The 16430-nt window shown below is 44.3% G+C and overlaps 1 protein-coding gene across 2 annotated transcripts in view; it reads right to left on the bottom strand.

Annotated features, from left to right (window-relative positions):
* Positions 1-16430, bottom strand: part of AFF1 (AF4/FMR2 family member 1) — a 68288-nt gene that overhangs the window by 36611 nt on the left and 15247 nt on the right. For both annotated transcript variants that reach the window (XM_042049565.1, XM_042049566.1), the window contains exons 2-3: positions 8607-8727; positions 7102-8100 (exon numbers count right to left, since the gene is read on the bottom strand). In XM_042049565.1, coding sequence (XP_041905499.1) covers positions 7102-8100; positions 8607-8727 — 1120 coding nt within the window. The remainder of the gene's footprint in view (positions 1-7101; positions 8101-8606; positions 8728-16430) is intronic.

The raw sequence follows: 16430 nt of genomic DNA, 5'->3' as shown, positions 1-16430 counted from the left end.
TCCTAATACAGATACTGAACTCTCTCATCTCCCAAGAAACAGAAAAAAATAAGTATTCCTATGTTATTGCTATTCTTTCTAACTTCAAGCAGTAAAAAAGATCTGAAAATTTTAAGTAGGTTTTTGGGGGGTTTTTTAATGGTCAAATTTTTCTTTTGACTTAGTGAAGCTTTGCAATCCAGCCAAGATAACATTTCTGACTGTGGCATAACCTAAGCTGTACAGTAATGTCTTGAATAGCAAAAGTTACTACTTCTCTTCAAAGGAAAGTGCACTTTTGAATGAGTCACCCAAACTGGAGTTTCTGTAAGTAATGCAAGTTTAGGTCAAGTTTCATAACTGGTTAAAAATTATTCCACAAGCTAAGTACTATTGAGTTTTATTTCCTTAGCAGCAAAAGCAAACATCACCCTTGTTCCTTCCTCCTTTGATTCCAGAAAAGCTCCATCTGAAGAAAAGGCAGAAAGGCCAAAGTTGTTAAATTCAGTATCCTGGAAAAGAGGGGCTTATAGAAGGCAGTAGTGTCTTTTATTAGATGAAGGTGGCTGTAGGAAAGGGAGGGGACAGAGGACACTTGCCAGCATCCAGCCCTTGCTGGGTCTGAAACAAGCACAAAGTGATGTCAGCTGCAGTTTGTCTCCCTGTGGCTGGGTACATGCAAAGGCAGCTGGGCTGATGGCAGAGCCTCTCTGGGAAGTGCACCCAGGCTTTTTGCTTGGAGCGTGATGGACTGCCAAGATCATGTCTCCCACTATTTGATACACCTGACTGCATGCATAAAGAGCACCTCAATATCTAATGACATTTATGTTCCATTTGACCAATGGAACAAATTGGCAAGAGAACATAACACTGCTAAAGCAGTTAAGAGGAGAAATTGGTGTGTTGAAAAGCAGGAGATCAAAAAGTTAGGAGTATCACCTTTTCCAACAGGGAATTAAAATATTCTGCTGCTTAAAATAATTAAGCACTATTTTATTGTCTAGGTAATAAATGCTCATCATTATGAAGATGAAAACTGGCATCTAGAGCTTGGGAGGGAGAAGGATATTAAAGATAATTCAGACAGTGACATTGTTAGACATCAGAGAAAATTAAAAATGAGACCTGAAACTTCAAGGCACACAATAATGACAGGCATTTACTTGTGTAAGAGAGGCATAACTTACAGACACTTATAGAAAAAACAGACTGCACTGAGTAGTGTGCCAGGGCAAGAACACCACTACTTACTGAATTCATTTCAAAAATTACCATATTACTGTAGTCAAGCTTCAGTGAGCTCTGGCAATCTCATGCCCTACGCAGGAACATTGGGAAGCCCTTCTCGATGTAGGACTGTACCAGCTCATACAAACAGCAGGAAAACTCTTCTCCCCTTAATGCTGCTGCTCACTGAAAACCAGAGAGCTGACCAACACCTCAGTGAGGCACCTTCCTGCTGCAGGACCCCCATGGGGCAAGAGCACCGTGACCAGTGCCCAAGAAGCAAAAGCAGTACCACCAGACTTGTCATAACCCTCATCACTGTGCTGATCCAGACTATTCCTATGGAGCATCCTTAAGCTGCAAAATGCCACTTCCACTGATGTTCACTGGTAGCTAGTAAAAAACTATCCCATGAAGTAAGAAATACAACACAAAGCACATGCTAAACATTTCTGCACATTTAAACAAAGCAAAGAATCAGATCAAAGTCCAGGAGGTGCTCAAAGTAGCCTTAGGAGAGTGTTAATGTGATGACTAATGCAGGAAGATAAATCTTGTGTTTCATTCCTGAAAATACATCTCTTGAACAAGACACCAGAATCTACAGCCAAAAGAATTCAGAGACTTGAAACAGGCAGATTCACTCTCCGAGGAAACATCTCCAGTGGCATTCAGGCTGGCACTTAGCTATGAAGTACTGCTTGGTCAGGAAGGAGCACAACCACACACAGGTGTTTTAAGACTTGCCTTGTTTATAAGCTCTTTCATCCTTCAGTAACTAGAGAAGTTAACTCCATTTACATGAAGCAGCCTGCAATTATTACAAGATTCACTGAAAACACCCCCCTTCTCCCTGCCAGCCTATCCTTGAGCAACCTGTTTCCAGTCAGATGTGAAAGCCAGACCCAGACATGGCCTCCACTGGACTTCACGGGGCTGGGTGCCTGCCTGGGTTTCACCTTGTCCCGCTGAAGCCATCTGCTGACCCCACCCTGGCACCAGCTGTGTGCTGCACTTACCTCTGTGAACATGTCTTACTGCCTTCCCACATGGCAGGGCAGATTTCCTGTTTTCATACATTCCCTTGTCAGCCCTAATCAGTGTCAATAGGTTATGGTGTCTTTTGTGCTGGCGGCGTCAGCCCTGACAGGAAAGAACTTTTAATCTCTTCCCTCGCACCGAGCCATGAGAAGCTGCAGGCGCTCCCAGGCATAACTCCCTTGGCTCCTCTCCGAAAAATTCTCTCAAGCACTCGGTTGCTTAGCAATATTTGCCTTCCCCCTGTATGGTTCAAATTGGCAACATCTGTCCCTTTGGCACTTTCCACTCATGCAAGAAACGGTGCGGAGAGTTTAAAAAAATCTACAGAGAGGTTGGTGGAGGATGTTTCGTGTGAGCCGTCAGAGCTGCTTTGGCATTTTATTGCTGGTTTATTTCCAGCCTGGATAGGATGCATGGCTTCTTCCAAAGGAGAGGCACACAAGGGAAAAACCTCTTTTGCATCCTGTGGGACTCACCTATTAAATCAAATACAAGTAGCTTTTTCTGTTTACATAACTACACCCTCATGCTCTGGCCTGGTTTAGCTGAAAAAACCCAAACAAAACACAGCACTGACATATAATTCTTTCCTGTCAACTGGGATTGACTGTGATTTCTCCTAAGATATTGCATGCTCATCAAGTGAGAGAAAACAAGAGAAGCCAACATGTGTTTATGCATTTAAAAATGCAAAAGCTGTGTGCAATCCTGACCTCATAACCACTAGTCAAACCCCCAAACTCCCTGTGGTCCATGCAACCATCCCAAGAGGCACTGATTAAGGTCATTGCCTCTGGATGTACCTGCAACCCAGTGAATGAGGGGAAAAAGAAATTAAAATAATGTAAGAGCATAAAAAGTACCAACTGCTTTCACTTCTGAGAGCCAAAAGGGAATATGGAGAAGACCCAAGTAAAAGGATACATCTTTGGACACCTGGTATGACAAGAAGCAGCAGAGAATCCCACAGTAAACCTCCCTCCGGCTGCAATTCAGTTTAACTCACACCACAATGCCCAAGGGTTCTGGAAAGGCCTTGGATGGCACAGCTTTGGATATTTACATGCAAGTTGTTAGGGATGCTTACCAAAAATGAGATAGCTCAGTTTCAGCTCTTATGGTGAAGTTGAGGTTTACTTTTTTTGCCTTTAAAACTTTTCTTACCCGAAACAGTCAGAAAAAGTAACAATTCTCATTCACGTTTGATCTGCTTCTTTAGCAGTCACACACCAGCAACAGGACGAATTGACACAATGCCTGTGGTGAAGCATGGAAACCCTTCTCCAATCACCTAAGGCACTTCTGATTATAAAAAGGGCAGCAGAAGAGACACAGAAGTAACACCTTGTTACTTGCCTTGGCGCAAAGCAAGGAAAAAAATAGTCAAAAAACGGAATACGAGGGGTGAGGGGGAAAACTCCAAACAAAACACAAGCTCCCTTCTATTCAGTAAATGAGAAATACATATAGGATTGGTAGAAAGATGACAACAATAGCTTAAATCCTAACTTACATGAATGAATACTGTGCATTCATTACATAAGGCCAACAGTGCTACATATGTCTTTAAAGATTTTCATTTTGAAAGGATGCAGGATTAAAACAATACATTTATTTCTACTTTACAGGATTCACCTGTCTGACAACTCCTGCCAGTAGAAAAAACTCAGGTGCCATAAAGAGAAGTCCAGTGAAAAATTATCTATCTAGAATGGACTTTCTATATTTGCCATCCAAACTTTTTCATAGCTATTTAGTAATTATTATTTACTATACATCAACCATGTTTTAATTGGTGACCATTGATAAATGTTTACTGAGGAAAACACAGCCCAATGACAGCAATTTGAACACAGAGGTCTTTGTGCGTACCCTGTGCTTCAAAGATAATACAGTGTTACTAAAAAGACTTAACATATCTGGGCTGCTTCATTGTTGCTTCTTGTTGTTTCCGTGTTTTAAATTGGCTGTTTCCCTATTTGCTTCCCAGTTCACAGGCAGAAGAGTCCAATGAGGCCTCATTATGCAAGGTAAAAGGAGCTATGCCTTAACATACACAAAATTTTGGGGAAAACAAAGCCAAATTTTCAGTGAACTTAAAGGGCCATACATTCCTCCATACACTATGACCTTAATAATGCTTGAGGATTTATAAACACTCTTCCTTGAAACAGCCTCGCTGCTTCTTGCCCTGCTGTCAAGCTGATTCCCTTTCACACATCACAGTCTGTGTCAATGGAGGCAATACAAGGGTCTCTGTTGGTGCTGCAGCTCTCCTAGAGACATGGAGAGAGAGAATGGCTTTAAAAGCATCTTTGTTTAGGTGCTGAGGAAGAGGTAAAACCTGGCACCTTCTCTCATGAAGAGAAGGGATACATCTAAGCTTCTTCATGTGTGCTATATTTTCAAACTTTCTCACAACAAATTTGGAAAGATGCCTTAAATGGACAGTGATGACATTTGAAAGTGAAGGATTTGGGGAAGAGGGGAAGGAGCTGTTCAGTGTCTCTGAATGCAAAGTAAGACACTGCACTGTTACACACTCTGGATTCACTCACTCTACAGTGAAACTGTGTGTCTATTCGGGCTGGAAGGCTGAACTTTTCAGTGTTCCCATGAGCAGAAGCTGTCAATAATGAATCTACAGCTGCAGGTGAAACACGCCTCAGAAATTCAATTAACCAGAACACATGTGGTTCAGGAAATGGCTTTCCTAAGTCATGTCAAGGGAGATCACAGGAAAAACTGTATTTGGCATGTGGCCCTTCAGGAAACTGGGGCCAAACAGGTCAGGGAAGAAGAGGGAAGAACAGCAGAGTTTCTTCTGGTCTAAACCTATTCACTGTCAGGGTCATTGCAGGGCAGGAGCCTCCCTGCAGCTCCTGTTTCACCAAAAACTAAAGACGACCTTTCATCAGCCAACAGACCCCCAATCAGGCTCTCTTGTACTGTACATCTAGCACACAGGCCATATATCCACTGGTGCAACCTCACTGTTTCTTCCTCTTCTCCAGGCTTCAGCACTGGAGGGCTCTATTATCAAACAGATGTTTATCACTGAGACCAAACAGAAATTAGCAAACATGACAATGACAAGACTGAAAAAAGCAGAAATTGAAGTAATGTGTTTCTCATTAGAGCTTACAGAGCCATTATCCAAAATGCCTGTGCTCCTCCCTGCCTATGCACAGAAAACTGTCAGCGGCCACAGCCTAAAGATCCCTTCTGCAAAGGAGGATCATTTAGCATATTCACAAAAAAGGTTCCTCTATCAGCTTCAAAAGGGACTAAGCATATAATTAAAATCCAGGTCCTGGTTTGCGCAAAACCATTTCTCTTATTATCTTCAATTCCCTTTTTATTGGGTTCTTCCTTTGCTACAGATCTAACAGAAGGAGCATGAGCAATGCTACTCCTGCACTGGCAATGGTAGGATTTTCATGGGCATTTGGACTCAGACTCACATGCCCAACAGAAAGTGAGAAAAAGGTTTCATTCAGCACACAGAGTCATAGCTAATGCTGCCCTATCAAAATTCATATTAAACCAGAGATACATGAGATGACAGAATAAGTATGGGGATGGGAAAAGAGATAAGACAATAATGCAGATGAGACAATAAGATAATGTAGAAGGTGATGCCCTGCACTGCTTTTTTTATCTCCCAGGAGTAAAATATCCAGCTAAACAAATAAGGTAATGTGGACCTCAGTGAACTTCCTGTTTTGAGGTGTGATGTGCAATGCCAAACCTACTTGGTAGCAAATAAAGTCTCTCAGCACAAAAGTATTTTCACAACTTCTCAACAATGTCATTTTGGCAGTTTCCTCTCATTTCCCACAAGATACTGCCCACAGCCATTCGCAGCTGATCCACACCCTTTTCCATGAAAAGCAGACTGCACCCACACTCTTTCTTTTCATTACAAAGGTGGCAAAATACTATTTGAAACAATCTCCATAGCTCACCTCGCCCAGCTGCCTTAGGTCAGCACCATGGGATGCTACATCCCATAGGGCATAGCAATAACCTCAGTGCTGAAGGATGAGCACAGTAATCTCAAAATGTAGCAGGGGACCAAGTGCCTTTGAGCTCACAGGAGGCCAAGCCACAAGGCAGGCAGAGTCAGTGTGCTGCTCCCTTGGCACAGCTGAAACTGGGCTTCGAAGGGCACAGGAAAAGGAGCTGCATTTGCTGAACAGCACATCTACAGTGCTGCTCCTCATCTCCCACTGCTTTACCAGGCTGGGCTTCTGCCTGCATCCCACATGACAAATCAGAGGTGGCCTTGGGTCAGCAAAAACTGATGGAGTACAACAAGGAAGCTTGCAGTATCAAGTCATACTTTCCTGTGGATCTACAGTGAGATTTTACAAACTTACAGAGGAGAATCCTTAGGTGTTCACAGTCCCTTATCACAAAGCGCAGGTGACCACAGAATTCACTGCATTGCTGGCTGTCCCAATATTCAGTGAGGATTTGGGGCCTCCACCCACCACCACTCAAAGTACTGACACTCTGCATCAACACCTTATCTTCTCATCGTATCATTTCCCCCTTCTTTTCAACAAGTCTTTGAGGAAAACAAAAATTATGGGCACAGAGGCAGGCTCGAACCATAAAACCTGCTGCAGCCTCACTGAGAAAACAATAGAAAAATCACAGGAAGTGTCACATTTTCACCATTCAAACAGGTATCTCACACCCAGGTGAACCTCAAAATGCACCTTCCAAACAGGGTAACACACACAGAGTCATCATTGCATCTGGCAGTCACTGCTGTTTGCTGACCTGCTCCTCCACAGCCAAACTTGCCCTGCTCGAACAGAGACCCCCAAAAATTGCACTCACCTCTATGGGCTCGGAAGGAGCTTCCAATTTGGATAGTTCAGCTTTGGCTTTTGCCTTCAAATCTGAGAGATCTTCATCGGTCTCTTCCTTGGGCTCAGAAGAGGTTTCCAACTCGGATAGTTCAGCTTTAACTTTTGCCTTCAAATCTGAGACATCTTCTTTGGGTCCTTCATGGTATTCCTCCAGGAGAGGTTTGAGCTCCAGGGATTCAAATGGTGCCTGATCTTGGCCATCCATGGGTCTGACATAGGCAGTTGGTTTCTGCTGCATTGCACTGGCTTTTGATGCCAAAGAAGGGGGAAAAGTCTGAGAGGAAGGCTGAGTGGTGCTGGTCAAGGTAACGACTGGGTTCTCCCAACTTTCCTTCTCCTGCGATCCTGTCACTAAGTCCTGTAATGATTTGGTTTGACTGTAGGTCGACCCATAACTTTTGCTGCTGTTCTGTGACCTGGAATTGATATGCTGGCTGGAATGTAGAGGTGACAGGGGTGCCACTGGAGAAGACAACAAACATGGCAGGAACGGGGAAAGCGCCAAAGGGGAGGCCTGCAGGCCATGAGCACGACCTTCCCCACTCCCAGGCTTGTCATTGTGGCTGTGGGGAAAACCTGCCTGATTGTCCCGGCCACCACGGCCGTGCTCCTGACCGTGGCTCCGAGCGCTGGGTAAGCTGCGGCTCTTGGTGTGCAAAGCTGAAGGTGGTTCTGTTCCTGACTGTGCCTTTTGGTAGTGACTAGAGTGGCTTGGAGGACGAGGGGCTACAACCATGGGTCCCACAGGTGGACGGCGGGTCGGGTGCTGGAATGAAGATGGCAGTGTACGGATGGCCTTCTCAGGGAAGTATGGGTGATCAGGCTGTCCAGGGGGAAACAGAGGGGCAACACTCTTTGGAATCCCTATAAGGTTCTGACAGGATTTGTTGCTCATTAACTCCTTGACCTCCTCATAATTGCCCAGCATGTTCTGAATTCGGCTTGACAACTCATCTTCTTTATTAGTCTGCAACAGAAGAACAAAGAGGTGGATATTTCAAAAGCTCCCCAAGAGATCCAGCTCAGGAAGAGACATTCTTCAGGATTTTAACTTAATCACCACACATCACCATGAGTGGCAAGCTCATCTTGATCCTGCAATTCTCTCCAAAGCAGGCAGGACTGCTTGAGCCACTATCAGTTATTCCAACCTGAGCTTGGTGCACCTGCAGCCTCCAGGAGCACGAAAATCAGATCCATTTGTTATATAGCTGCAGGCAGACAGGCAGCCAAGCTGCTCCTGAGCACTCTCCCTCTAACTACAGGAGGACAGTCTAAAGTCCATACTGCTCCTGCACAACCGACAGAGATTCAAGCACATACTCTGAGGAAATAAAATTAAGCAGATGGGAAGATGTCGTGTTTGTATTTATCATGCTCAAGTCTGCTACACCCTATGTAGAGCCACAGCTCTCCTCTTCCACCCCAACCCTCCTTCCTCCTCTCTTCCCCCACCACAGCCCATAACATTACCTTGTAAGGTTCTGCAAAGAGGGGAGTCTTCTCAGAGAACTGTTTTTTGTCTTCCAGTGCCTCCTGACTCCGTCTCTCTTTTTCTCGAATCCGCAGCAAGTTTCTGTCCTCATTGCACAAGCTTTAGGAAAGAGAGAAATGAAGGACGATTAACATTGTACACCAGTGTTATCAGCAAGTATCTACTTTGTACAGAAATCCTGGTTTTCAGACAATGGCATACATCCAGAATGAAAGTAATTTTGAAATCCACGGGATGGTTACAGCTAACAAATAAGTTACATCAAGAATTTGCTGCACACCACAGTAACGTGACACACGAGGTAGGTACGTGCATCCTTCTCAGTGATTTCTACTCCTGATACCATCCTTCAAGAAGAGTGGGAAAGAAAAAACTACCCATCCATTTCATTGTGAAACAAACTGAGAAGCAGTCAGTGGGGGTGATAAGCACACCAGCTGGCAAATCCACTTGCAACAATAAAGTGTGAAAAACTACTATTCTTGTTCTCCTCCAGACTTCCACCCCAACTCTTCACCCAGGAGTAAAAGAGAATCCATCATTTTGAAGGTATTGCCACTTTCAAACAGTGAACTTTGCCTACTTGGCAGTAAACAGGCTTGAAAGCTGCTCACAAAGAAACCCGTGTAGTTGCATTTAAGGCAATCGTGCAAACGTATTTAGAAAGGTCTCAGAAACCCAGAAAACGCCAGGTCAAATCCTCCTGTTCCTCCTCAACCACATCTGCATGCACTCAATTCCACCAGCCCCACACCAAAGCACCAATAAACCTCTGTCACATGCACAGCAGAAAGACTTCGCGGAAAACCAGATACTTTAAACTACACCTTGCCTTTGAAATACTACTACAAAACAAAGGAATCTCTTCCTCTAATCTTTATAGACATTGGGGAAGAAAAAGCACGCAGGCGTCTCTCTCCTGTCCTAATTCTACTCTACTGCACAGTCTACTATATACATACAATTCCTATATTCTTCTTCAAACATGCTAATTCTCAAGTGTCCCACTTTGCACGAGAAGAGCCTTGTCTTCCCCACCAGTGACATCTTCCCAAATGCTACACCAATAATCTGCTGCTGGAAGTTTAATCATCCCTAGAGGAGAGGCAGAGGACTGGCTTTGCTGTAGCAGTTACCCAAGAGGTCTGACTGCTGCAGAGGGGGTTTCCTGACTCAATGGGAGCTCTGGAAAATGATGCTGCCGGATGGCAAATTTCTATATATGGAACTGCAGTAAGGATATACTTGCACCACTAAGACAGAAAAACATATTCGGGGTTAGACTGTGCACATTTAGCATAGTTTCCACCTTTGCTAGTGCCGAACTGTTTCCAAATATAGCAAAAGAGAAGTGTCCAGTAATATCTATGTACCCTACTTCTGCAAACAATTTTAAATGTTCATAAAAGAAAAAAGAAGGAAACAGGAATCACAGACCACTGCTTCAGTAAATACATACAATCCTTCCATAATAAACTGTGTAATAGAACCATTTCCCCAGTGCATCTGATGTCATTTTGCATGCCAGCAATTTCCTATCTATAAGCAGTTAGTTGGGCAGTTGCCCTGTGTGTGCACCGGGACAGCTTTGTGCAGTCAGGTGTGGGAGACACCAACTGCAAAAAGCAAAAACTTAGGAATAATTATAAGGCAAGCTAGAAGTAACCTTAGCTATACCTACTATCTGAAATTGTATGCTTGCAAATGATTTAAGTGAATGTGTTTCACAAAAAGGCAGGCCACATATTATGACCCTGAAAATTGCTTTTTACTAAAACATTGCGCTACATCCATGAGAATTACGGATGTCCTTCTATTTCTAGGCTGGCAAGCACCCAAATTCAGAGTAATCAAGTTGTTTTGCTCAGAGGTTCTAATCACGTTCAAACAAAAGGAAAACCCTTAACCACTTGAGTCTCTCACAACAATAATGTTTATGATGAGAAGTAGCTATGTTTCCTATATGTACCCTGACACTGAATGCAAAACAACTTACGTGCTGCTTGCTGCAAAGACAGCAGCTGTAATACCCCTAAAGGCCTTTTCTTTCCCTGAACCTTCCTTGACCCCAAGCTCTCTTCCCAGCAATAAATTCTTTAGAAAGAGTGTGGAAGGGGGGCAGATGGGATGGGCAGGGACACCGCCTATTTGCCATAGTGCCAGTTCCTGAAGGTTTGAGAAGAAACAAAGGTGCCTGCTTGGGAACATCCCGGCGGACACGGGTGCTCGCACACGTACGGGAGTACCGGGCAATGCTCAGCGAGGTCAGTCTTCATATCCTCACGGGGTACAGTGGCCCAGGCTGCTGGCCATGCACAGCTGACTGCCCCTGCAGCCAGACCAGGGGTCATTCCCCTCTCCTTTGCTGCTCAGGATTGCCATCCACCCTCTGCCTCCCTGTCTGAATTGGGTCAATGTAATTTTCATTCCAAGTTTTCCTCCAACTTCATTGAACACAAGAAGCTACAGTTTCAAAAGCAGAGGATAAGGGGAAAAAACACTGAGTAGCTACTTATTTAATCGTGCAGTTGAGAGCAGCAGCCCTCCCTTCTCCAAGTTACAGAAAAGACCTCAAACTACCTGAATGCAAGAGCTAAAACTCCTTCCAATTCTACTTTATCATATAGGTATCATGAAAACCTTTTGAAAACCTGGGCTATGCTGTAACTCACACAGCAGCTACCTCAAGGTCAAGTGCCAGGAAGCCAGGCAGAAAACCTCTGAGAACCACGGTCAGCTCAGGCCCTGCGTGGCCTCGTGCCAAGAGGAGAGGAGGTCTCCATGGCCTGCCAGGCGCCAGCAAGGAAACCCGTGCGGAGACGCCCTCTGCCAGGCTCCAGCAAGGCGTCCCTCGCGCACGCGTAGCCCCAACCCTGCTTCTGCCAAAGCTGCAGGGAGAACCCCTGTTCTTCAGGAACCTCATCAGACTCACAGCTTTGATACTCAGATTCTCCTAGAATGAGAACTCAAGCAAAACCTCAAAACCACCCCCAAGCTCTTCCTTACTGGTTTGTGGAAAAGCTTGGGGAAACTGGACCTTGAGGCTCGGCACCAACACACCAAGCACATGGGAGCCTGGGATTTGGGGGACACACGCACAGATCACCCCCACCCCCAAAAAAAACCCGAAATTGTGCTTTGTTACAGACTGAAACAGTAGAATCCTGCTAGGCTCAAAGCAGCCCAAGGTGAAGGCACTGCACTGGCTCCCATAAAAAGGGATTTGGTTCAGGAAGTTCAGCAAAGCACACACCCTGACCCACAACATCATCCAGACTTAGATCTGTAACACAAGCCACCAAATACCGACGTGCTCTGAAGCTGCTCTCAGTGACATGCCTATCCTTACTACAGAGTTTCAAATGCTGATATGTGACAATCCAGACCATGACAACATTTTCAAAAAACAGACTGCTGCAGGAAGAAATTCTGCCTCTTCTGTCCCATGCATTCTTCAAATGAAAATGAAATGAAAATAAAAATCTGCTTTATTTGTAATAAGATCTAGTTCTGGCTCCCAAAAGGAATTACCAAGGAGCAGGGAAAAGGGGTGGAGAAAGTCTAAAAAGCAAACATACAAAAAACACTCACTTCCCTCTCAACATGCAGAACCTCTTCCTCTGAAACACTGAGACACAACATTTCATTTTAGTACAACTGCAGGAAAACACAAATTGATTGAAGCTGTTTTGGCATTAAAAATGATTCTTTTTTTCACATAAGAAACTGCTGATCATGATTGAGAGACATTTTTGTTTAAGGCAAGACACAACTAAACAGATATCACAAGGATGCATCACCACAGCCTTGCCGCAGCATCCCAGCTCTATTCCTGTGAAAGTCTCCACAGAAGAATTGCCACCAATTTATAGAGCCAAGATCACATCTACAAAGATTAAAAATGCAAGTTCATTCATCAGGCCATGAGCTTGAAAAGAAACGTGGATAAAGGGATGGCACAGAAAGCTCCTGAGCAGCACAGCTGTGCTCAGCTCTCACACTGGTATCACCTATGCTGCCTGACAGTGACTGCAACACAAGCAGATGAAAGGACAACACTACAGTTAATACCAAACAGCATCAAAAACTCCTTGGCCCAACCTTTGCTTCCTTTCCTTTATGCAAACATTGACAAGTTGCTACTTGCTGAATTTTTTTAAGTTCTGTTTCACATCAAACACTATTTCTCAGAAAACACACAGTTTGAACATACACAAATGGTAAGAGAAAAACATATGGCAGAAGTACAACAGATGGTACAGTTAGTCAATAATTTTCTGCATCAGCATCATCAATCAGCTTTGGTACGTGCTTCCCAAAAACACATATCTTCACACTGAAGTAATATGAATTGGAATTTGCTTTTCAAGATTTTGCTTCCTCTAGCTCCTTCAACTCATCAAGTCTATCCAGCCCTGTTTACTGACTGTATGACAGGGACATCAGACCCACAAAGCAAGAGATCAAGGCCTCACAGCCCACCTGTTTATCTACAATGACTGTAAGAAACCTCCTGTCAAATATTTTTGAACAAAAACAATGTTCCAAGAAAATGCAGCACTGCTGCAACCTTTCCTTCAAAGCATATGGAAAAATGATGTTGAATACACCTCTTTTTATGTTTTAAATACAGAGCCCTCTAGGTTACACAAAAAAATTGAAGCAGAGAAGGCTGGGATGTTGTAACAGGCAGAAGGAAACTGCCACTTTGCTTAAGTAGAAGCTAAGTTAGCTTTTGCCAGGAAAAAAAACCAGTTCTACTTTTGTAACATTAATCATCATCTCAGCCTCTCCTGTGGTAATCTTTGGGTTCAAATTCTTACTTATTTGTTTCCTCCCACTGTTGCCAAGTTTAAAGTTATATTCATTACTCAGCCATTAAAAGGTTTTTGCTTCCTTTCAGCATCAATAGGCCTTTGATCATCAAGCAGTTCCCAGGAGTAAGCCTGATCTTTTCCTGAGAAGAACTGAGTCCCTGCAGCGCCCAGCAACTTTAGCAGAAACTGGGAACTCTCAGATGTTCTTCAAACATGACAGATCCTTCATAGAACTGAGCCTAAACCCCAGTGCAAATGGCTGTGAACTTAAAAACACACCCCAAGATTTCTCAGCCTGTGGTCCATGAAGTCTCAAAAGAGGAAAAAGATTTGTCAAAAGATGCAAATAACTGACAGTAACAACCTCTTGTGCCTACTCAAAAAAGGCAAACAAGTGAAAAGTTTATGACTCGAACTTTCCCTCACACCCTGAAAAGTTTAAAATCTAACTATTATTTAGTCATAAATTGCCACCTACAACACCAACTTAGGAAATCTGGAAAAACGTGACAATTATAGAGCATGTAACTATGGTGCCATAGCTGAAGACCTGAACAAACCAAGAGGCAGCCTCTCTACTTGAGATGCTGTAGAAATGAAGTCTCTCAAGTAACCCAGGCTTACAGCCTCTCCCCATGTAGGTGACGTTAATAGAACAGTCAGAAAAGGTGTTAATTATAAGTTAGATGGGGAACACGAAAGCTGTCATTCTCCATCTAAATGCAAATATCCTACAAGAGCTTTTAAGAAGGTGTGATTGTGTGAAGTGTAATTACAAGGAAAGCAGACAAGGAGTTGATGAATTCAAGGCCTTGTTTGTTCTGGATGTGGCAGGCAAAGCAGGAAATGTGAAAAATTTAAATCACCGGGTATGTGCAATGAAAAATCCTGACCACTTCGCCTCTGCAAGGCGTTCCGTACACGGCAGTCACAGGCACACATCCCAGGATTTCCCCGAGCCACGTGAGTGTTCTGACTGCCATTCAGCCCTGAAGGCATGCGTGTCTTTTTGGGTAGGTGAGTGAAGATCTGCAGTTCAAGTGCTATTTCAGTGACCGCGTATGCACAGAAAGGCGGCTGGCGCCTTGGCTGCAGCCGATGGAGAAGCTCTAGAAGTGCAGCTTAGGATGGGACCCAAGTCCAGGAGTTCCCCAGGTTTTGAGAGCCTTCTCCTAGCTGCACACCTTGATTGTGGTGAACCAGCCGAGACAAGGCTGAGCTTCCATGTGAGCAGCTTTTGCAGCCAAGAGAAGCCCATCCATGTCTCTTCTCACTTCATCAGCAAGGATCAAAAAGTTAGCTTTGTCAGGATACAGATAAGACAGTTGCCCAAATGGGTTTACTTTGCAGAGGTGACAGTGAAAAATAAGTTATTCTAAACTTCACTCTCTGTATCAAAATGGGAGGCTTCAGTTTGCCACTAACTCATCAACACTGCTCTGTTGCACAGCTGAGCAAACATTTTCACATAGCCCCAAGTGCCTCCTCCCACAGAGAGCTCTCAGACCCAGGGCCAATCTGGTCAGGCTCAGCTGGTACACCCAGATCCCTCTGACAGCGCGCTACATCCTGGCTTTGTCTGAGAATCCGCTTCTATGGAGAAGCGGCATTCCCTGCTGAGCAGATCCTGCTCCAACAGAGAGGGGATTCTGAGTCACCCACGATTGTCTCAGAAGTGACCTTTTCCCATTTTTATGGATTTAAAAGTCAGCTGCAGTCACGAAGTCTCATCCACAAAATGCAACCTGGCATTATTCCCGACTTGCCACAGGGCAAGCACAGGGATGCTGGCACAGCAGGGTCACCAGCCCTGTGCCCCAGCCGCTGTTGCAGCGACTGTTCGAGTGGCACCTTCCCTGCCTCTGCAGGGAAGCACCTGGAGCTTGCTGCAAGCTGGACTATTCCCCGTGATGAAAATGGAGATAAAGCACTTGGCAACTGCTGTGACCTGAGCATGTAGACATGAACTCACGCATGTCCACGTCAGAGCAGCACAGTGGCAATCTGGATTAAGTCAGTGTTCAGGCAGGAGGTGGGCAGCAAGAAAAATTAAAGTGAGTAGACCCATTAGAAACTCAGCTTGATATCTTCTGCTCTCCACCAGGATTAACAGCACCTGGAACAACTCTCACTACTTGGGAACGGACTGCCCTGCAGCATTACCCCCTCCCACAGTGTTTCTTCCTCTTGATTATCTACATGTCACTTACAATAAAAAACATCATGTATTTTTCTCGATTGTTTAAGTCAGCCTGAGACATGTAAACAAATTTAACTCATTAGCTTACAAACCCCAGCTCAGGAAAATTACATGACTGAAGTAAAATCAATGAAAGAGTGCCAAATCTCAAGTTTTGTTAAGCCTGGCCAGATCCTCCAGCACTCTGCACCTCACTGCCTGTCTTCAGCTGTTACCTCTAAGCCTAATCTTTCTGGTAGGGCTCTTTAAATCAGCTGCATGAGCACAGCAGCAGGGTAACTACCACGAGGTGAGCAGCAAGCCTTTCAGAGCACGTACATGTGTGCACAACTGCCCAGCACAGGGAGAAGGTGTTCCCCAGCGGAAACACAGAGGCAGGACTGGGATATTTTATTAACTCACCCATCACTTGCAAAATATCAGTGTCTCTAACACTGACAAGGCGTACTTGAAATAGTCAGAAGTGGTTATCAGCTGCTGCCCGAGCAGTCTGAAGACTTTCTTCAGTGAAATGGTGCATGAAATCTCCCACTGTACCCATCTGCCTCTGAATTCCTCATCTCAATGGCAGAAATCCAGCACCTGGGATGAACTATTGTTTTCCCAGGTTTGCCTGGGAAAAAGCATGGGGCACAACCTACATTCTACCTTATATAAAACCTATCCTACCTGTTCATTTGCTTTTGCCTTGAAATTTCTCTTTTTGCTGTTCTTGTTGTTCAGTAAAATCAATAGGTTTAAAGGCAGCAAGAGAACTGCGTGTTTGCAGTAGAAACGTACTAAGA

The sequence above is a fragment of the Corvus kubaryi genome, unplaced genomic scaffold (assembly GCF_017639235.1).
Source record: "Corvus kubaryi isolate FWS band 111438036 unplaced genomic scaffold, C.kubaryi_AGA036_p1.0 71, whole genome shotgun sequence".
NCBI lineage: Eukaryota > Metazoa > Chordata > Aves > Passeriformes > Corvidae > Corvus > Corvus kubaryi.
Note: the sequence above shows the minus strand (reverse complement) of the source record. Positions and strands in the feature narration are given on the sequence as shown.